The 21835-nt window shown below is 48.5% G+C and overlaps 8 protein-coding genes across 8 annotated transcripts; 4 read left to right on the top strand and 4 right to left on the bottom strand.

Moving 5' to 3' along the window:
• Positions 1 to 184: 184 nt before the first annotated feature.
• Positions 185 to 1624, bottom strand: N7517_005491 (putative sterol carrier protein; the record flags this gene model as incomplete). Its single annotated transcript, XM_056723221.1, has 2 exons — positions 185 to 1067; positions 1131 to 1624. The coding sequence occupies 2 exons, from the start codon at positions 1622 to 1624 to the stop codon at positions 185 to 187; spliced, it is 1377 nt and encodes a 458-aa protein (XP_056579471.1).
• Positions 1625 to 3401: 1777 nt separating this feature from the next.
• On the top strand, positions 3402 to 4799 carry N7517_005490 (putative mitochondrial carrier protein; the record flags this gene model as incomplete). Its single annotated transcript, XM_056723220.1, has 6 exons — positions 3402 to 3584; positions 3698 to 3732; positions 3794 to 3867; positions 3921 to 4139; positions 4197 to 4534; positions 4593 to 4799. 6 exons carry the CDS (start codon positions 3402 to 3404, stop codon positions 4797 to 4799), a joined length of 1056 nt encoding a protein of 351 aa, XP_056579470.1.
• A 197-nt stretch (positions 4800 to 4996) lies between these two features.
• On the bottom strand, positions 4997 to 6039 carry N7517_005489 (SET domain-containing protein; the record flags this gene model as incomplete). Its single annotated transcript, XM_056723219.1, has 2 exons — positions 4997 to 5970; positions 6024 to 6039. 2 exons carry the CDS (start codon positions 6037 to 6039, stop codon positions 4997 to 4999), a joined length of 990 nt encoding a protein of 329 aa, XP_056579469.1.
• Positions 6040 to 6626: 587 nt separating this feature from the next.
• On the top strand, positions 6627 to 7233 carry N7517_005488 (uncharacterized protein; the record flags this gene model as incomplete). The annotated part of the gene is made up of 3 exons (XM_056723218.1): positions 6627 to 6921; positions 6981 to 7109; positions 7160 to 7233. Coding segments are annotated over 3 exons (498 nt in total), but the record flags the coding sequence as incomplete, so codon positions are not given.
• A 608-nt stretch (positions 7234 to 7841) lies between these two features.
• On the bottom strand, positions 7842 to 8246 carry N7517_005487 (type II toxin-antitoxin system death-on-curing family toxin; the record flags this gene model as incomplete). Its single annotated transcript, XM_056723217.1, has 1 exon — positions 7842 to 8246. The coding sequence occupies one exon, from the start codon at positions 8244 to 8246 to the stop codon at positions 7842 to 7844; it is 405 nt and encodes a 134-aa protein (XP_056579467.1).
• A 273-nt stretch (positions 8247 to 8519) lies between these two features.
• Positions 8520 to 11518, top strand: N7517_005486 (putative pH signal transduction protein PalA; the record flags this gene model as incomplete). The annotated part of the gene is made up of 7 exons (XM_056723216.1): positions 8520 to 8527; positions 8608 to 8845; positions 8916 to 8970; positions 9046 to 9940; positions 10000 to 10574; positions 10628 to 11030; positions 11095 to 11518. The coding sequence occupies 7 exons, from the start codon at positions 8520 to 8522 to the stop codon at positions 11516 to 11518; spliced, it is 2598 nt and encodes an 865-aa protein (XP_056579466.1).
• Positions 11519 to 12000: 482 nt separating this feature from the next.
• N7517_005485 (TRAM1-like protein) lies at positions 12001 to 13365 on the bottom strand (the record flags this gene model as incomplete). Its single annotated transcript, XM_056723215.1, has 2 exons — positions 12001 to 12465; positions 12553 to 13365. The coding sequence occupies 2 exons, from the start codon at positions 13363 to 13365 to the stop codon at positions 12001 to 12003; spliced, it is 1278 nt and encodes a 425-aa protein (XP_056579465.1).
• Positions 13366 to 17376: 4011 nt separating this feature from the next.
• Positions 17377 to 21585, top strand: N7517_005484 (FAD dependent oxidoreductase superfamily; the record flags this gene model as incomplete). The annotated part of the gene is made up of 5 exons (XM_056723214.1): positions 17377 to 18439; positions 18500 to 18914; positions 18969 to 19281; positions 19349 to 19851; positions 20109 to 21585. 5 exons carry the CDS (start codon positions 17377 to 17379, stop codon positions 21583 to 21585), a joined length of 3771 nt encoding a protein of 1256 aa, XP_056579464.1.
• Between the last annotated feature and the right edge of the window lie 250 nt (positions 21586 to 21835).

The raw sequence follows: 21835 nt of genomic DNA, 5'->3' as shown, positions 1-21835 counted from the left end.
TTGTTTATAGATTGGACATATTGAACATTTTGGGCATATAGATTGGCATAGAGCATAGATTTGGAATAGACTGGGAATAGATTGGGGTGCATTTTGATAAATAAATTGGATATCGTGTCATTTCGAGTCTGGCCGATGGAGTTATGTACAAATTGTGAGGGCTAAATGATGTCTACCTTTGCCTCTAGAACCTAGCAAGGACCCGCTCTTGGGTATCGTTCAGCGCATATTTAGAGCTGTGCGTCTTGCTCACAACCGACTTGGCCTGCTCGGCAGTAAAGCCCTTGGCCTCCACAGCTGGGTTATAGCCCAGACCGTTGATCTTGCCAACCACGTCCGACGGCACAGCGGCGGCGACCTTGCCATCAGTGCGCTTGTAGACGGTGACGACAACGGCACCACCCAGACCGAGGTTGTGCTGCAGTGCCGCGGAAGTACCGTCGACCAGGCGGTTGTTGGCCCAGCCACGCAGGTGCCAGACCAGCTCAGCACATTGGGCAATACCCGTGGCACCAAGCGGGTGGCCCTTGGAGATGAGTCCGCCAGATGGGTTGATAACCATCTTTCCGCCGTACGTGATATCGCCACGGCGGACCATCTCGTGGGCTTGACCGGGTTCGCACAGCTCCAGCGCATCGATAGTGATCATCTCATTGGCAGAGAAGCAGTCGTGCAGCTCGCAGACTTTGATATCCTTGACATTCACGCCGGCCTCGGCGGCAGCAGTGCGGCACGCCTGACGCGACATGCCGAAGCCCATCAGGTCAATAGAGCTCTTGCTGTAGACTGTGTCGGTGTCGGTGGCGAGGCACTGGCCGGCAATGAGAATGGCGTGTTCCTTCAGGTGGGGACGCGCATCGAGGAAGTCCTGCGAGACAATAACGGCGGCGGCACCGCCATCCGAGGTCGGGCAGCACTGCAGCTTGGTGAGAGGCTCGTGAATCATGGGTGCCTTCATGATCTGCTCCAGGGTGTATTCCGTTTGGAATTGTGAGTAAGGGTTGCGCTTGGAGTGCTCGTGGTTAACGCGGGCGATTTCGGCAAAGTCCTCGTTCTTAGCACCGTACCTGTTTCCCATATGTTAGCCTCATACTTCTTGTCATGGGTTGGTCTCGGCCCGAGGGACTTACTTCTCCTTGTATTCCACACCCGCATTTCCGAACATCTGTGCGGCACCGGGCGCGTTGGTCACACCCCGCGTCTCGGCCATCATCGTTCCAAACAGTCCTGTTGGGTTCTCGCGATCGTTGTACATGGATTGCAAGCTACCAGGGTTCATCTTCTCAAAGCCGACGACCAAAACACAGTCCGCAGCACCGTGGGAAACCATAGTACGGGCCATGACGAGACCAGTCGAACCAGTCGAACAGTTGTTGTTGACGTTGTAGATAGGGATGCTGGTCTGGCCGAACTGGTAGAAGACGCGCTGGCCGCAGGTGCTGTCGCCATATACGTAGCATGCGACACCTTGGTCAACATCATCATAGCTGATCTGGGCGTCAAGCATGGCTTTGATGCCGGCCTCATAGCCCAGCTCATGGTAGTCGACCTTGCCGCGTGGCTTGATGAACTTGGTCATGCCCACGCCCAGGACGTAGGCGGGTGTTCCTTGTTTCTTTCCCATGGTTTATGTTTTATTCACAGAGATATAAGTGCATTTAATACTGGGTCGAGAAGGGAGGCTTTATAAATAAAAATCAGCCCCGGGACATGTGGGGAGCTATGAAATTGCGGGGAGAGACCGAGGTCCCGAGGAACCGCGTCCGCGGCACACAATTTATTCACTTAACATTGTTATTGTTGAGATTGATTCTGTTTTAGTCAATCTAACGGATTTCCGAAAGAAAAAAAAACAAAGTATCCTTTACTGGGCCTTGAGTATCACGTGAAAGGAGGAGACAAGATTATAGTGACTGCTTCCGTACAGCCTTGGAATCCACAACTTCAATAATACGTAATCTACTTGATCCCATAACACACTTAGAATCAGGCGTCATTCCTGTTCATCACACAAGTTGATATCGAGTTTTTAAGGATATGGTTATATGAGCTATATGTGAGCTAACTTGACTTCCAACCTCCCCAAGGCAATTGAATGCCTCATCCGACCGACATGCCAGCAGCCATATCGCCTACAATATATTTGTACAGCAAAGCATTGACCTAGCAGCTCATTGAAGTGGCGCGAGGCAGAGACCTCATATTCAAACAGCTATTCCTACTCTGCACAAGGTCGGGCATATGGAAGCCCCAAAACTGGGAAAGTGGATTGGTTAATAGACATGAACAATGTGGTTTCATTTGAGCCTGGAAGTTGGTTTGGAATCATTCCACGGTTTTGATAGATTCAATAATTGGTGGATTATAATGAGCTCAACTCCTACGTGGGGCCCAACCCCCATCACGGAGTACAGTCCTCCACATAGAGATCACCGTGATCTGTCTAACCTTCTGTGATCAGCTTGATAAAAGTTGCTTGCATGAAATAGAAGATAGCATCCGACTGCGACCGACAGATGTGCCATGACGCCAAGATTTAGGGATATGATCAATTTCCTAGAATAAGAGCATACACGTACACAAAACAATCTTGAAAAGCAATATCTTCTGATCCCATGGATATGTATTTAGAAGTCCGGGGGTAAAGCACTAAGATATGTCCACGGGTGTCTCCGCTGTTCACGTCGACGTCACTCTGTTTGGCCCTAAACCCCTTTGAGCGTCCAAGTCAAGCTCGGTCCACATGCCATTCTACCTCCCTCTTCTCTCTTTCCTCCACATAGCATTAGCTTTCTGTCTGGATACTGTGGGAATATAGTAAGTCGTCCATGTCGATCTGAAAAAATCACAATCGGTTATCTCCTGCTATTCACAAAGGCGGGGAAAGCAAATTGATACTAATGGTCGTCTCCCCGCAGCTCCCGATCAATCTCAGCCCATTGCTATAGACGAGACAGTGGACAAGAATATCCCGACTGTCTGGAACAGGGGAATCTCGCAGAATATCACTTGAACCGCTCAATCCCGCACCGCACCTTCAAGATACCATTCGTGAACGCGGGGTTGCATCCATTACCGTGGCCGTCATTGCTTCCGCCACCAATATCGAACCTACCCTCATAATCTGCAAAGACGGATCTAAACGCGCCAATCTATACTGCGAGAGCCTCCCGGGGTACTATCCAACAGACTGAAGATAGAACTGGGTTGGTCGGGCCCGTTTAATGGATAATTGTGGGACGCTGAACGGTCTACTCGAGTTCTGAGAGACCGCTTTGCGTTCCATCGGGTTCCCCAGCCTGCAAGTATAAGAGTCTTGAGCAGAAACTAACGTTCTGCCACGACCGACCGGAGAGATACTATAGTTATTCCTTGCTGCCGCCAATGGAGAACGTCCAGGGATGACTAGAGACACCAGTTCTGAACATGCACCATTACCCCCGTCAACTCACCACACAACAACCGCCATCATGCCAGACCGCAAAGCGTGGAATATGGATGAGGCCACACGCAACAAACTCCTCAAAAAGTACAAAACCCAGGTGGCTTCGGGGGCGTCGACCGTTTGCGCGACGCTGGCGGTGGTGAGTTTTGTTATTCCTGTGGACTCCTGCTTGAAATCTTGAAGCTTCAACTTTTTTTACTGTGACGTGGAATGTAAACAATGCTAATTTTCTTTTCGTAATTCGTTTGGCAGACTCCTTTAGAGAACGTCAAGACTCGGATGCAGACGTAAGTACATGTATTCTACGTGATCTTGAAGATCGGACCAGCATGCTAATTAGTTTCAAAGGCACAACTTTAAGAACATATGGCAGTGTGTTCGCTATCTTTGGCGCACCGAAGGGCCTCGGGGATATGTAGCTGGTAAGTCGGTATCCACGAGTCGATAGCTGAAGGATCGACTGACCGTCACATAGGCGCACTTCCACCTTTGGCTAGTGTTACGGTAGTCCGTGTTGTCAACTTTACCGTGTACAATGCTTTCAAGGACATAATCGCTGATAACGTCGAGCGCGTAACCGGTTCCAACCCTTTGGATCACTACAAAACGCCTGGAAGCACCCCCACCGTGACAGGTGTGCTTACTTTTACCACTGCAGGCCTTGTCGCCGGCTTGGTCGCATCGCCCATTGCTTGTATGTTCATATTTATCACATGAAAGAGTGAAAGAAGAGGGGCTGACGTTGAAATAGGCCCCTTTGAGCTGGCGAAGAATGTCGTCCAGACCTCCGTTCTAGTATCGAACCGCGCGATGGCAGCCCCGGACGCGGTTCGAGACCAATCTCTGCGTCACAAGCCCCGCTTGGGGACCATCCAAGCTATCAAGCAGATATATATACGACATGGATTCTGGGGCCTTTACACCGGTTTCCGACTTCATGCGTTGCGCGACACTGTGGGGTCAGGACTATACTTTAGTGTTTACGAGACTGTGAAGCAATTGGCAGCCAAGGAGTTGGGTCAGGACAAGAACCCCTTCGGGGCACCTATGATTGCTGGTGCCATTTGCAGCACTGTACCCTGGTTCTGCGTATGTGATCAGCCCGATACCTCCTATTGTAACGCACATGCACTAACGTGACCCACAGACTTATCCCCTCGATACGCGCAAGACTCGTGCACAAAGTGTCCTACTAGGGAAATCCAGCGAGATTGGCGAGGCCTCGCAGGCTGTCGCCAAATCCAGCATGTACAAGGGCCTGTCAATCATTCTTATCCGGACCGGCGTCAATAACATGATCTTGCTCAGCATTTTCGAATACATTAGAATGCGCATCGATGAGCTGCCGAATTAACCCACCAGTTGATAAGCCCGCGGCAGGATGAAATGGCAGTCCACCTGTTGAACATTTTCTTTGCCATTGTGCATGAACATCAACGTCTTTTCTCATATTTATTACCCACATACATACATGGATGGGCTCAAAGCTCATTGTCAGCAGATAGCAGAATGAAATTAAAGTTCGAAGTGAAATGTCAGAAAGGAAAAATATTACAAAAATGGGCGCAATCTTCGTAGCGCTAGAGTAACTTCATAATCGGCAGCATCTTCTCGGCCATATAGTCCGCATCCAACTTGCACTTTTTTTAGCCACGTTTTCTGTTCCATAGCTAGTCTAACAATGCGTTGATTGCTTTTTGACTTGAACAATTGCGCCGTTTTGGTTAAGCTTGGTCTTAGCCTTGCGTCCATGAAATCATCTAGCAAGCCCTCTTCTTCTAGAAAGAAGATTGACAGGAGGGCATAGATCAATCTAGATGAAAGAGGTATGGCGAAAGTTTCTGCCATCATCTTCAGTTTAGAGTCGACGATAATAGAGCGCGAACTCTGTCTCTTCCCATCCAAGTCTGCGCCACGCGCAAGATACTGAAGCCCTCGAATCAATCGCCGTCGGATATCACTAAGTTTCTGGAAGGGAGTGCCCCGTAGACAAGCCACGCAATTACAGGTAAAACGTAGAGCCTGATGACGCTCATGTCTAGTCCTTCCTTCGAAATCCGTTTCATAACAGAAATTGATCTCCTCACCAGCGTGTATGTCCCTGGTGGCAAAGCTTGAAATGATCTCTCCACTAATAGTTGGAATTTTTGAGTTGGGTACACAAGAATGGTTGAAGCGCGAGTGAAGTGGGAAGAGACCATGAGTTTCGGGCTCGCCGTGGTCTGAATTTGCGATGTTGAACGAGTTTTCCGCGAAAGCTTCATTCATACTTGTAAAATGGCTTGACCCATTGTCACGAAGGAGTAAGAACTGTGCTTTCTGGCTGGGCAACAATTTTTGAAAGGCCATAGTAACATGATCATCCGTGATTTCTGTATGTGACATCCGGATAACGAAGGTTGGCATTTCGCTCAAAATGAGGGATCCTCGGCCAATGCGTCGTGTGGCGAAAGCACCCCAGCCTTTGCCAGGCGAAGGCCTCAGCTCAAATGGTACTTCATCAGGCACCAGAAGGCGGCCATACGCTAGCAAACAGTAAGTCAGATGCATTCTCAAGCTCCCAAGCAGGGCAACATACGATGATCTGCGGACATGGAAGTTTGTGTGGGGTGGCCGTTATGAGTTCTTAACAGGGCCAGAGTTGGACCAGGTTGCAGGGTAGACTAGAATAGGGAATGGTAGAGTAGGTTGGATAGATGGTGGGAGGCGACACGATAACTTGTCTAAAGCGGGGGAAGTGGCTATTTATACGCCAGGGGAGGCCCGACAGCCAATGTGCATTTGCAGGGAGCAAGAACTGCCCTCCATGGTACCCGACACAACACAACGATGAGTCCAAATGGGTATCGGCTAGTCTTGTGGTGGACCGCCTGGATAGTCCTGCACCTCAGATATATCCGTTTGGCCCCCTTTCTGTCGAACAGCTTGGCATCATAATCTGGCCTGCTCAAACGGCCATGTCCTAATTTCACTATGTACGATATAGGTATATGGGGGAATGGCACAGGATATTGATAAGGTTGTAGTCACATTAGCCGCCCTCGGCCTGCGCGGCGATCGCAGTGTTCCAGATATTAGCCCCTAGCTAGCTTGACCACCCTCCACTTCCATCCCAAATACCATTTTATTATCATCGCTACTGAGTTTGCACCTGGCATTTTATGTGCATGATCCTACAGATATCATGGCCAGATTCCTCATGTTTCGCAATACTGCTCGCCCACTCTCCCCGTACTTTATCGCACATGCTTCTCGGACTCGTCATTTCCATGAGATCACCACGGATTTCATTACCCAGGATACTGCAGGCACCTTGGTATCTAAAAAGGTTCACGTGGTTATCGGGAACCCCGGGCAAGCCTACGTGTTGATTTACCCACCCGTCGGAGAAGCGTTTCGTGCTGCCAGCTCTACTGCGGCGACGCAAGACCGATGTAAACTGTCATTCTTCCATGACACACAGCACTTCGGCCTCGGTGAGACAATCTCATATATAGGTGGACGATAAGTTGACCAAGGATGTATTCCATTCTAGAATCACCGAGTTATCCTCGTCTTCATATCCCAACCCAATTTCCCCGCCAGTCGGGATCTAACACAAGCCCTGCGACCATTTTTCTGAGCGGAAAGATGTATGAGATTGTTATAGACGGGACTGATGATGGTATGCATTAGCTTCCTAACCCGGGCAGGGCAACGCTAATACATGGATAGCCGAATTTGCCGAGCACTCCAGCGCTTCTGGACAATACTTGAAGCCCGTTCTTGATCAACTGAAGTATATGTGATTGGACTGTTATGACACATGGGATTCAACTGCATCGAACACCGTTCGATCTAATATATGAACAAGTAGTTTAATACATCTCGACGCCGGGTGGGCATCCTAATGGGTAGTCCATCATTTAGCAAGCGTGGTCAGCTGCCTAGGTAACGTTACACTCAATCTCATCTCTTTCTATATGGCTTTTTAGATATGTTTTTTTGGGCGTTTTTCTTCATGATGTTATAGCTAGAAAAATAATAGTCAACTACATAAGGTGTAGAAGTACCGCCAGGAGTGGGAATGATGACAGGAGTAATAGTACTCCGTGCAGGGTAGACATGTCGAGCATATCACTCCCCAGGCTACCTTATATGATGTACAAGTTCACATATAGAGGCGGTAAAAAGCATAAAACCTATAGCTGACTTTATATGTAAAGCCAGAGAGTATATCGTGTGTGTCTCACAGTGAGCCCCAGAGGTCACTTCGATATATTTAAGCCAGTAAAGCATACAGACAAATCGCAAAAGCAAAACGAGTCATAGAATCATAGGCAGGATACTGTCTCCAGCATGGTATTAGTTAGGCCCGAGTACGGTTGACCTAGTATTGTCTGATCTTATGTGCCAACTAGGTTAACGGCAGGGCGACAGACTGGTAGTACCTGCGCAATTGTTCAACAGTCCATTTCTTGGTGACCACTGCAACATGTGCCTCGGCGAGGCCCTCGGTGTGCGCATCCTCTGCAAAAGGAAACTTCCGAAGGTAGTAGCCATTCATTTTCAAGAACATATCGGCCGCCATCAGGGCTGTGCGTTTGTTCCCATCCTGGAATGCGTGGTTTTTCATGATCCGCTCCGCCAGGATCGCTGCCAGCCGAAACACATCGTTTTCCCCCTCATAGTGATTTAAATTCACTGGCGCATTGACTGCTGATTCCAGCATAGATGATTGGGTGAGGGGGGCGCAGGGGACCGCGAATCTGTGATGAAGGCTTTGAATTTGCAACATGGTCAAGAATCGAGGCATTGGCATCGCTATTGTGAGTTGGAAATATGATGAATGACAGGGTTTGGAAAGAACATAGTAGTACGGTGCTCAAGAGAAAACGCCAAGGATATATTGTTTGCGCAAATTAATACTGAAGGATGATGAATGCGAGGGGCGTGGAATGAAGACTGCGTTTGTACTGTATCGTTGGACTCAAGTGATGCCTCAGGCGACTGAACGTCATCCCGTTGCCCGGTGGGGTTGAACTTCCCGCCGTCAAAACAAACGGAGTCTTTCACACCCCCGCCTTGAGCGAAAATGGCGTCGTGAGTACTCCTAGAAGCATGTAAGCAGGTGGAAGAAGAGCGAAATGACACTGACTTGTCCTTCTGTTCTATTGCTGCAGTAACATTCTCCAACTCCCGTTCCGGCGCTCCCATCCCGTGTCGCTTTCCGAAGCAATCACTCAGTACATCTCCTCCAAATATGATCAGCGCCCGGATATGTTCGCTGAGGATCTGATGATCATTGATCGTCTTCGATCCGAGGCTGTGAATGTTCAGGAACCGCATTTTAGTGGTATCAGTCGCCTGGTCACATATGCGGCTCAGCTGAAATGGATGGGTGGAAAGTTCCCAATTGATGTGCGCCGCTCTTCCTAGGTCCTCGCTCTTTGAGTCGGTATTAGAAGCTGATAGTAGGCATTGTATATAGGTCGGAGTGGACTTTTCGTGGTATCCGGCTTTTGGCTTCAATGCTTCGCGGCCAGGTGAGTTGATTTCTGGTTCACATTCTCCGCATGGGCCCGGATATGAGACTAATAATAATAATCAATTTCCTTTAGTCTCACAAAATAACCTGCGATTCGAACTAGCGAACGTCATATTCAATCTCGCCGCTTTATACTCCCAGCTTGCATATGCGACCAACCGGACTACCGCAGATGGACTGAAGCAGGCGTGTAACTACCTCTGCTCCGCCGCTGGAGTATTGAGCCATCTTCGAACAGACATCATCCCAGATCTTCGAACGTCGCCACCGGAGGATATGGACGAAATGACCCTGCAGAGTTTGGAACTTCTTTTGCTCGGACAGGGCCAGGAATGTTTCTGGCAGAAAGCCGTCAAAGATGGACTGAAAGATGTATCTATTGCAAAACTGGCGGCCAAGGTGTCCGACTTCTACGGCGACGCAGGTGACTTGGCTGTCAAGTCTAATGCAATCAGCACTGACTGGATCCACCACATGACTGCAAAGCATCACCACTTTGCTGCTGCTGCTCAGTTCCGACAGGCCCTTGACTGCCTAGAGAAGCGCAAGTATGGGGAAGAGGTTGCTCGGCTGCGCGATTGTTTGCTCTGTGTCAACGAAGGGTTGAAAGAGCAGCGATGGATCAATCGGACTGTACTTGGTGACTTGACTGGGTTGAAGAGCCGTGTCGGGGAAGACCTCAAGCGCGCCGAGAAGGACAATGATATGATTTACCTTAACCCTGTGCCGCCTAAGTCTGAGCTCAAGAGTATCGAGCGTGCCAGCATGGTTCTTGCGAAAGCACCTTCACAGGTTACTGATGCGATCTCTATGCTTGGCGACAATGGGCCGTTGGGCCAACCACTGTTCTCAAAGTTGGTCCCATACGCAGTTCACATTGCCGCCAGTATTTACACCGACCGCCGAGATCGACTGGTAAATGATACTCTCATTGGAGAGCTCGAGTCGATGACCGACAAATTGCGAGAGTATGTATTCAACGGAAATACAAAAGTTGTCGGGGAATTCTGCTAACATCACTTCTAAGCTTGCTTTCATCGCTCAATTTGCCCGGATCATTACAAGCGCTTGAGAAACCGCTAGGTCTCCCGCCAACGCTTGTGTCGCACGCAGAGGAAATGCGTCAACAAGATGGCCTGAACCGCTTGCACCGGTCTATCGATGACACCGCCAGAGTCAAAGGCAATGATCTGGCTGTGTACAATGAAGGTGTTGAGCTTCTAGCAGCTGAGAAGGACGAAGACCTTGCAGCTCGCCATAAATACGGCACCGATCGCTGGACCCGCGCGACCTCGGAATCCGCCGCGCCTAAGCTCTACAAGAGTTTGACCGAAATTGACGGCTATTTCACCTCCGCCCAGGGCAGTGATGACCTTGTCCAGCGCAAGCTGCGAGATTCACGGTCTGTCTTCATCGTTCTCACTGGCACGAACCGGGACTTGGAATCCTTTGTGCCCAGTAGCCGGAGGGTTGTGATTCCACCCGAGGTTGAGCGCGAGGCTAACCGGTTGCGCGGCTGTTTGAGCGAGATCACTCGAATGGAGAATCGGCGGAAGCGGCGAATTCAAACGTTGAAGGAAAAAGCTCGCGCGGATGATATTCGTACGTGTTTTCCTATTCATTGTTCTTGGAATATACTAAAGGATTGCATTCAGACCCGGCACTTTTAGCACAGACAGCTCGACTGGAGCGGGAATTCCCCATGCAGACTATCCAGGCAAGCCAATTCGAGGATTTGTTCGAGGAGCAGCTGAAGCTGTATGATTCGGACCGTGAGAATCTGGCCCAGGAGCGGAGAGAGCAAGACCATCTTTCGGACCAGGTCCGAGAAGCTAACCGTGCATTTACTGGGTCTCATAAGGGTGATGCCTCGACAAAGGAACGAGAAGCGGCGCTGCAGGACCTGGAAAACGGATACCTAAAGTATAAGGAGATCATTTCCAACCTCGATGTCGGGCGAAAGTTTTACAATGACCTCGCAAAGATCGTAGCCAGATTCCGTGACGACGCAAAGGCTTTTGTCCACCAGCGTCGCATGGAGGCAAGCCAGCTGGAAGCGTATGTATTCTCACCCATCACTAACCTAACATATTATCCCCAATCACTGACATCAGAGTTCCAGAGATATCTTCAATGCCACAGCGATGGCTTCACTGCATATTTCTCAGCCACACCTGCGCCAGCAGTCTCAGGAACCACCTCGAGCACACCACCCTCCCTCTGCCTACTCAGCTGCGCAGCCCGCCCAGGCGCCATCACAGCCACCCCCACCCACCGTACGGCCAGCTGAGACAACACCTCTCACGGCGCCCCAACCGGTGCGCGCACCAGTAGCCCCACCCCCTGTTTCTCCGCCGAGCATGCCCGGGGGTATGCCCGGGGGTATGCCAGGTATGTGGGCTCCCGAAATGGGGATTCGATTCGGATCCGCCGCTGCCCCTCCGAATGCTACCCCCAACACAGCAGTTAGACCAGCCCCGGGCCAACCCACCCGTGCTCCTCAGCCGGGGACCTGGGACCCCAGCCAGGGACTGCGCTTCTCTTGATTAGTTTGTGATACAAAACTTTTACAATCTCATTTTGTAGATCCCACACTATCGCACATAGCTCTGGAGTTCTAGATGTTTAACTTGTTCTGCTCACTATATACGGCGCGACCAATGAGGTGCAAGCATACCCTTGGCTGCATATAATTTCACTCAATTGCAGATTACCCCTTGGGATGGATTATCTATCTAATTGACGTTGATTAACTCCTGGCTCAACCTTGTAAGTATCCATTATCATTATTATATCCAAATATATCGTAGTATAGTACTACACCTAATCGCAAGAATCGAGGCATCGCAAGCCCGCAATAGAAACCATGAAACAGAAAACAACAACACATAAAATCGAACCAACATGATACATGACACAACACGACGGATGAATGGACCAAAGTCATTGAACAATGAAGTCAATGCGTGCGAAGAAGAAAAATCAACTTGATACTTCTCACAGTGTGCACCCCGTAGGGAGAACCACTTTAGCGAGCCCCATGAGCCTTAACAGCGATATTAACACTATCAGTGACATGCTGGAACTTCCCACTGGGTGATGCATTGCCATTCAACGAAGCATAGTCATTATTGCCCCCAACAACCTTGCATTCATCTTGCTCAATTTCAGACTCGTCCGGCTCAGAACGATCGTCCTTCTTCTCACCCGTCGCGAGAAACTTGAAAGCGCTTCGCAACAGACAGTACAGCCAGAAAAGATTGAGACCTTGGAGTACAGCTAGAAGCCCGAAGGTGATCACGTTTGAGATCCAGCACTTGTACTGTTGAGTCTCCCAGTTGAGCTCGTAGGGCCCGACAGTTCGGAACTCTGTTAGAAGGGAATAAAGAATTCGAAGATTGAGTACATGGCGGAGATATACCCAAGCGCCGATCGAGGCTGCGTAGAAGGGGATCATTATGTCCGGTGCGATGTAATGAAGAGATTTGGAAACCTGGCGAAATTGTCAATGGATGGCCTGAATGCTGTGGGTTGTGTCGCAACCAGCAGAACTGGTCTAGGAGGGAGACATGCGACTCACGGCAAGGAAGAAATCACTAATATCATGCGTGATATACACAGCAATGCCCATATACGTGAAGTGAAAGCGATAGCTAAGCGCAATAAGAGCCAGTGTCACAATATGATGCGCAACAAGCTCCATAAAGTCCTTCCGACGCTTCTCCATCCCCAACAGCATAACGATAGCCTGCTGCGCCCAATAAGCCGCCTCAAACAAGTAGTAAAACTTGAACTCGGCCGCATGGGTCCTATGCGGGAAGAGTTCGTACATGCCACGCGTGTTGAAGTACCAAACGGGGGTCTGGCGCATGACGTACAACCCCACAGGACCGAGCAACCCAAAGTAGATCGTAGAGTACGCCTGCTCCATGAAGCGGGCCTGTTTTCCCCGGGACCTGATGCGCGAAGCTGCCAGAGGGCGTAGAATTTCTTGCATAATGAATTCGCGCGTGAAGGATAGCACGATTACGTAGAATGACACGAATGCTATGTCCCACAGGCCTTTGCCATACTGCGTGGGGGCATTTGGGTCGCCATTCGCAGATTCGGCTTTGTAAGAGAGGAATATGAAATGAGAGATTGGGTTTGACTCGGTCGGATTGAGTGCGTATAGTGAGAGGAAGGCCAACACGAGAGCTAGTGGAATCGTCCAGGTGCGCTTACCCGCGAAGCGCTTACAGCGACGGAGGAGAGAGAACGACTTTTCAGGGCTCGAGGTAGGGTTTGTTGAATTTAACAGGCTTAACGGGCTCGCTTGACTGTTTCCGATTGTCTCGGGCTGCGCTGAGCCATTGATATTCCTGCGCCTAAGGGCGTATTGTTTGATTGGCATTTGGGTCCGTTCAGGGGTAATGAACTGACGGTCGTATTTGTGTAATTTGAAGATGGAGTTAAGATGGAAAGTAGATGGAGCTAAAATATCCCTTAATGGCAAACATAAAATCACCTTGGAAATGAGGCTAGTTACGCCAATTAGGTTAGTTAAAGGCTGAGGCCCTGTCCAATATTTCCAACGAGATGTTGAAATTTCCCTATTCGGTTAGTCGATCGTATTCGGTTATCTCGGACCCCGATGCCAAAGAGTCATTTTCTCTTTGATATAGCTCTGGAGAAAATGAGTAGATTTTAGTAAAGCAGAAGCATTTAGCAGTCGTTTGAGAGACCAGACATCTCTACTACCGGACACTTGGTATATCATTCAACACTCTTCTTAACGAGACGGGATATCTGATTATCCACTGTCCACTTAGCTATAGGCTGTCACGCACCCCGTACTTTCCCTATATTGCTTGTTTTTCTTTAGGACAGTGAGTTGATTTAAGATACACTAAGCTCGTTATATTTAATGCTAAGTTGACCCTAGCCTACCAATATAGTCACTAATATCCATACACCATGGTCTATGAATGCCCTAATCATCTTTCCACGTTAATGGGAGAAGTAGTCTCGCTTCCCTCGGAGCTTAATCTAGTAGATACGACCATACCTTATAGGAGAGCTTTATTAGTCGCTTTGCAATTTTAGGGAAACTCCTAGTGATTCTCTTGTCTTCAAACCTAATAAATGGCACGTAGCTAGGGGATATTCAGTAAACTACTAACAATGACGTCGAGTGAGGGAGAAGCCATAAAATTCAAGTGTCAAGGGACATAGACACAGATATTAAATTTATTCACTCCGTATATCGTCTGTACAACATACAGTTCCGCCGAGATCATAGAGTGCTGATCTGTTCTGCATATATTTTCCGTGAACTAAGTTTTAAGCGTTATGCAGGATAGAACTTTTCAAAATCTTCTACAACATATATGTCGTGTGACAACACAACTTGATTTTCAGACACTCGTTCGGTGTGGTAAATATGCGGCCTGTCAGAATATAGGGACGGGCCGCGTGGATAGATACCACGACCGTGGCCCAAAGAACAAACACCTAGGATCGGGTTCATCCATTAGTTTCGTAGTGTGCTTTAAACATCCACCTTGTATTATATCAATAAAATAACCTCTCGGGGTATTTCGAAAGACCAACTTGCTAAATACCAAAATTATATATGAAGTACGCGTATTGACAACCAAGTCTCTACCTTTTCTGAAGCCTGCATATGTATGAAGATCCAAGATTAGCAGTTCATTGTAAAGCTCCTACGTAGGAACATGTCTGGTTGGTAGTGCCATATGAGCTATGACCTTTTTTTATAGAGTTCTTTCATTCATCTTATTAAAGACCTGTATGTAAACCATTCCCGACTTATGAAAAACAATTTATTTTACCAAGAACCCTTTTAGAAGACTAGAGGCGCTTTGTACCCTTTGAATTGATCGCTTACGAATATGTCTCTGCCGTTCGTTTATGCTGCCTGCTTATGCCCATGCTTACTCACGATGGAGCCGTTTCTCTGCACCATTCTCTTGTTTGCAACTGTGACGATCGGTTATCTCGCTGGCAAGATGATGGATACTCATCCAGTAGAAGATTTGGTGGAAGATGCCATGATGGGTAGGAGACGAATTCGCCAGGGATTCGTCACACCAACAGAGTAAAGAAGGTACTGTCAATCCCCGCCATCCCCCTGGACATCAGATATGCTACAGCGATTCTTGGCTGACCTTTAAATGAAAATCCTTTCCTGTTAACCAGAGGGTTATCTTAAGACTACCCGTATTGAACATTGTTCGAAGGATTTGGTTCAAACGTCCGTCATGCTACGACGCAGCTGAAAGTCTGGAACCAACATATCATTGATAAGAATTTCTGCATTACATAGACATACGAGGAACCCAGTAGTTCGTCAAACAATTTGAACCTTACCTTATTTAAATAGCTTTCCTCTGGATTAGACCAATACGGATATGCTAGTTCATTGCCTTTCTAATGCAGACAATGTGCGGGATAAGCTGTTCGAGTTAAATGCAAATTTTGATGGTATCTGTCAGCCACTATTTGGGTCATTTCTCTTCTCAAAGCTGGTTACAAAGATGTTGAGGTTGTTCAATACTCGAAACCCATACTACGTGTAATTCTGGACGATGTCTAGCCTATACTGACCGATATTTCGTCGAAGGGCACCCAACCTGGAGCATACGACCCAAAAGAGGATACCTGGCATATGCTGAAACTATGTAAAGCTGGCATCACCTGCCTTCATTTAACCTTTGGTTAGCAGTTGGTGCAACACGTTTGACCGCAGCTTAGCAAGAAATAGCGCAAGATCTTTAGATACGCACACTGATGGCACCATCGTGGGAATATCATAACTTGAACCAAAATGGTGCGGGAGGGGGGCATATTCTTATTCTGTGAATGAAATGTGTAGCAGGTATTATTCTCAGGTGCTACGTCTCTAGCAGCAAGAGGGAGTACAGGCGATGATTGCAGAGCTCCGATATCCTACGGGCTTCAACCCTTTTCTAACTGCCCGGGGCCATTGAAAATCTTCATCGCCTGTGGCCTGATATAACCTCAAAGTTAGTCTCTTAAGGAACTTTACGAGAGCCCCCAACTGCGGTTTGACCTCTCTAAAATTAACAAAATTCCATATATTGATGCGGCAATGCAATCAACGTTGTGTTGTCACAGGGCTTATAACCCCGGGTGTTTGATTGTTCGTTCCATAAAGGGTCGTCGAAAGAGGGAAGATAATAGCAATCACTCTACATGTAGGTTAATCACATCATTCGCCATTATCTCGGGTATAATGTGTTCGTCAACTTTCAAGGTTACATCTGACGATTAGTCTCTGGACCACCTATCGAAGGCCCGAGTACATTCCATAGATAACCGGTATTTCATAGCGTTATTCATTTGAAAGCGGCAATATACTGAGAGGACCGTACTACGTAGCTTGAAGCAGGGGGTGTCTCACAGGTGGTCGTCGACGAGGAATTGACATCCTAGGCACCTCATCCCACACGTAGTAGAAAAGCAGAGGATGACTTGTCTGAGGGACTCCAGGTAGCTATGGCGCAGGCCTACTCACTTGGGTTTGCATATGAAGTGACATGGCTGCTTACCCATGCTGCACATCATGCCTGGCAGGTAAATCGACTCTTTGAGGCGGCTATGTTTGGCAGTCTGCTAGACATCGGTGCCTTGCGGGGTAAGCTTGATAGGCAAGATGACTTTTGATGATCAATGTCAAGGTGGGGATGTGATAGATGTGATAGATGTGATAGATGTGATAGATGTGATAGATGTGATAGATGTGATAGATGTGATAGATGTGATAGATGTGATAGATGTGATAGATGTGATGGATGGATGTTGAGGTTTCGGCAGGTTTGATGGAGTCCATTTGATAGCAGAATAAGATGGCATTTCGGATCATACACATTCATGACTTCGTAGAAACTAGAATACACTATACTAATTATTTGGGATTAATTTTGGCAGGAGAATGATATCATTTATATTTTGTATTTGTGCACATATTTCCCCATTAGCTAGTTCCAGTGTTGAGAAAACTGAAGGTTGAGGCTTTGATATATTTGTACCTTTTGTATATGAATGACATACAAAAGGTACTTCATCTCAATATTTACATCCATTTGAGAATTATCGTTGACTTGCCGCAACACCCAATTTGTTAGGCGCTTGGCACAATCCAATGATTGGCCCCTGAACAGGGACATTTATCTCCCAATCGGCCGCGATAAAGCCATCGCGTTACTTAATTTACTCAACAGCCTTCAATTGTTTGGATGATGGTAGAATCCTCTACCCGAGCGGTTCATTTCGCATTTACAAACGTGCGCTTTAACATTATTCAGAAATGTCTACTATTTATGTGGATCACCGAGTTAGTGAAAAATAAGGGGAACTACACCTGTTGAGAAGAGACGCGATGCTCGCAGAACCAAGAAAACGCCATAATGGCCAACCGCAAGCCTGCGAACCATGTCGCAAGGCCAAGATTCGCTGTGACCATGCAAGTCCAAAGTGTTCGCGCTGTCTCCTGCGGAGCCTGGACTGCATCTATCACCCTGCTCCTATGACCAAGCGCCGCCCTCCGGCCTCCCACACACCCACACACTTCGACACAACGCTGCCCGTGGACCTACTGACTACTCAAAATGTCTCTAGTACCTTCCAGGTTCCTACTGCGTCTTCGGTCGGGACAGGAATCTCCCTTCCCCCTGCGGATCCAAGCCCCGCGGCGAGCTCGGGACTAACAGCCCGCTCGAGCGCATCAAAACGGAACATGCTATTTCACGAGGAGCTGGGCCAACACGAGACGACTCGCTTCTCTGCTGTCTTTGTTGAAAACCAAAATAGCTTTGACGCAGTGATGCTCGATGCCACAAACTCCAACCACCACGAGCTAGGCCGGGAGCCTGATGTGACGGCCAGGTCTCGCGTGGAGTTGGCTGTCAGAACACTGCTCAACTTTCCCACTGCTCGTACATTTGACATGTTGATGACAGAAATCCACCATATATATGATATATGGCTGTCCCCCACCATGATCCAGCAATGCTTGAAACAAGTATGGACCGAATATCCCAGTCAGCTAGGTCAGCTCCGGACACGCGAATCAGTATTGAGAGTGGCGAATGATCTGTTTCTCAACCACAAACGGCCTCGCTCAATACCTGACTGCGATGATACAAGCAATCCAGACCATGCCTCCTGGATGAACTGGTTTGGTGGACCTAATCTGCGGTGGGAAATGATCGGGATTCTTTTCAGCTGGGCTGGAATTGCATTCAGATGCAAACAAGAGTGGGACCCAGTATTTAATCTCCCTGAGCAGCACGGAAGGAATCGCAACACTGCCGCAGACAGGATGAGAGAGTGTGCTGCTGCCTGTATAAGGCTCTGCGAAGGGCACTTTGAAATCAGTGATATCATGGTTATTTGCATGAAGAATAGCACCAGACTACAAAGCATCCTAATCAGTGACGAGAGTGAGTCGCAAACATCGAGATAGATTGGCACATTATAGAATCGAGCTCATTTCAGCCTAGGTGACCGTTTACGGGTCGACTACGGGACTGTCCGCAGTGCTTTTATAAGCGCAGGATTGCACCGCGTCACTCCTGCGAAGGAAGTCACGCCATTCTCCCAACACCGAGCATCACTGGCTTCGTCGATGTATTATTACGACAAGTCTCACAGCTTGTTCAATGCGCGACCACCGATGCTCAGTAACCGTTACTGCCAGTCCCCTCTCCCACTCGATTTATGCGAGAACGATGTATATGGGGGCCGAGAAAGACTGACTGCGGCCATTGCAAAGCTTGACTCGAATGGCTGGAACACAAATGGTCATATATTTACCACAACTTGGCTTCGCGCACTGGCCATGCTTAGTCCTATCCGGGAGGGAATATTGGAACTGACGCTGAGTGTCAATTCGACGTTTACTAAATCCCAAGTAGAGTGCGTTAGTTGGAAGATATTACATACATCTCGCTAACTTCAACCTCTTTGCAGACACCTGAAAGTCCAGTTAGAGAAGATAGTTGCTTCATATCCTCCGCACATTCAGTACCGGGGGAACTCTGAATGGCATCTTCAGTCAGCCTCACAATCCCACGAACGCAGCGCTCATGAAGTCTATATCACTACACGCATACACCTTGATGTATTGCAATGTCAGTTCCTCCTCCAGCGCCTACTCGTATCGCGGCAGTTCAGTGGTGGCCAAGACTTGTTCGATATCGCCCAAGAGACCATGTCTGTTATCCTGTCTCTATGGCTTAATCGCGATCAGCTACAGGAACTCCACCATGCCTTTGACTGGATTGTAAGTTTATGGAGAGCTTGGCTGGTTATTTGAATTGAGAATACAATAATAACTGATATCCATCCAGGCCGTGTCATACGGCATGCCTTGTGCGGGAATTCTATGCGTGCAGCTTCTGCGAGCAAGTAATCTCGTGCCACCTGCGCCACAAAGCGACCTTCCATCGACATCCGCTCACGATTATGTTAGATTCTCGCGGTCGGAAGTGGTTCAAAATCTGATTATGTTCAAAGCCTTACTTGACTGGATACGGCCTACAGATAACAATGTGCAGCTTAGCAAGAAGTTCAAGGCCGTTCTACAGAGAATCATTGACGCCATGTTTGATTCTTTGGAGTCGCGTGACATGCAAACACAAGAGATGCTGGGCGAACAGCAGTCCCAGAGACACTATGGTCCTCAAGATCAGCTGTCTCCAGGGCAAAATCTACCTGCGATGGGCAGACAGCATGATATTGACCCCGAAATAAACACATTCAACGATATGGATTGGCTGAACACCGTTGATTGGACTCAGGGTGGTTGGCTTGAACTAAGCAATCTGAATGGATCTACATTTCCAACCCCTCAGTCTTGAATGCATCCAAGACCTTTTACCATTGCCAATCGGCTGATAAGCCCCCGGGGTCAGCCCTAGGGGTTTCGGAGTGCCTTTTGGTCCGTCGGAGTGGGCCACGCCGGGCGCCACAGGGGTGGTGGGGTTGATAAGGGCAGGTCAAGGAGTTTCACGGTGTTGACAAGTCGTTGAATGCCGACGTACCGGAGTTCTTTATCTTAATTTGTCCATCTGCGAAATAATCCCCCAATGGTGAGAACCAAAACCCCAGCCATTACTTAAAGTCGACAAACCAGAGCCTAGCTCGTCAACTGGCGAAATCTCCCCGAGGCCAAACAGCAGCAATCAATCTCACTTCGCTCACCATGTCTCCAAGCGGCTCATTCAATACACCCCGACAGCCTGTCGAAGATGCAACTATGCCGTTTTGGCTTCGAGATATTCACGAACTGCACGATCATCGGTCCACAGAAGAGCTCCCAGTGTCGAGTGATATTGTCATCATAGGCGCCGGCTACGCAGGAGTTAGCACGGCCTACCATTTGGTCAAAGGAGAGGCCAGCGACAAAAAACTCTCTATCACAATACTGGAAGCACGAGGTGTCTGTTCAGGCGCGACGGGACGTAATGGTGGCCACCTAAGGCCTGACATGTACACCCCCATGACCAGGGCAATCGACCGAGGGGGAACTGAACGCGCGTTGGAGGTGATAGAATTTGAAATCGCACATATACAGGCCATAAAGTCCTTGGTCGAAAAAGAGAAAATCGACTGTGACTTTACCCTCACGAGGTCTATCGATGTATGGTCCAACGAGGAAGCTGCCCGAAAGGCCAAAAAGCTTTATGACACCCTGGTATCCCGTGATCTGGAGTACATGAAGGATGTCTTCTTTGTGCTTGGCAAGGATGCGGAAGGTATCTCGGGTGTCAAGGGCGCCAAAGCGTGCGCTTCTTTCACGGCAGGAACCTTGTGGCCGTACAAATTCATTCTTCATCTGACCGCCTCGATTCTCAAGACTGGGCGGGTGAACCTCCAGGCACACACTCCAGCGACGTCTGTGAGACGGCAACCCTCGGGCAGCTTTATTATTGCAACAACACGAGGCACAACAGTCGCTCGGAAAGTTGTGTATGCGAATAATGCCTACGTCTCGGGTCTTCTTCCTCAGTACCGCGAAGCTATCGTTCCCTGCAAAGGGCTGTGTACTCATATCTCAGTTCCTGAAGGTACAAGAGCGCCTCTACTGAACAACTCCTATATTATCCGCGAAGAGGACAATGTAGTTTCATACCTCATCCCTCGTGCGGACGGTAGCATTGTTGTCGGTGGAGCTAACTCGCGATACCACCCTGTTCTGAGCTCATGGTACGACAGTGTGGATGATTCGACTCTCATTGAAGAAGTCAAAGACCATTACGATGGTTATATGCAGCGGTTTTTCAATGGCTGGGAAGACAGCGGAGCCGAAGTGGATAAAGTCTGGACTGGGATCATGGGGTACAGCTGGGATTCTCAACCCCATGTCGGCTCCATCCCTGGGGAGGATAACCAGTATGTCATTGCGGGTTTCAATGGTCATGGAATGCCTTTGGCGTTCTTGTCTGCGCTCGGGGTTGCCAAGATGGTGAACGGGATCGAGTTTGAAGATGCTGGTATCCCGAGATTGTTCCAATCGACAAAAGAGAGACTTGACAAGGTGAGAGATGGCCCCTTAGGGGGTGATATAATCGGCGTCAAGAGATGAGATATATTCATTTCACATGAACAATGAGAGCGGAGGGCTATTATTGGGGTTATCTAGTAGTCTTGCATTACCAACAAATTACCTCCAGGGCTACAAAAAGGCCCATTAGTACCCTCCATTAATTTTAACTTGGTGCACCTAGTCATTAAGATGAGCAATATGTTACAAAAGAGTCCCCACGCTTCTCAGATCTAGCTGTGAGTAATTACACATGTGGGCAAAGTCAAGTGAGGAAACTGCCCAGTTATGC

This window comes from Penicillium concentricum (genome assembly GCF_028827145.1).
Source record: "Penicillium concentricum strain IBT 3081 chromosome Unknown utg000002l_segment0_segment0, whole genome shotgun sequence".
In the NCBI taxonomy this organism is placed as follows: domain Eukaryota; kingdom Fungi; phylum Ascomycota; class Eurotiomycetes; order Eurotiales; family Aspergillaceae; genus Penicillium; species Penicillium concentricum.
The sequence above is the reverse complement of the archived record's forward strand: the minus strand, read 5'-3'. Positions and strand labels throughout refer to the sequence as shown.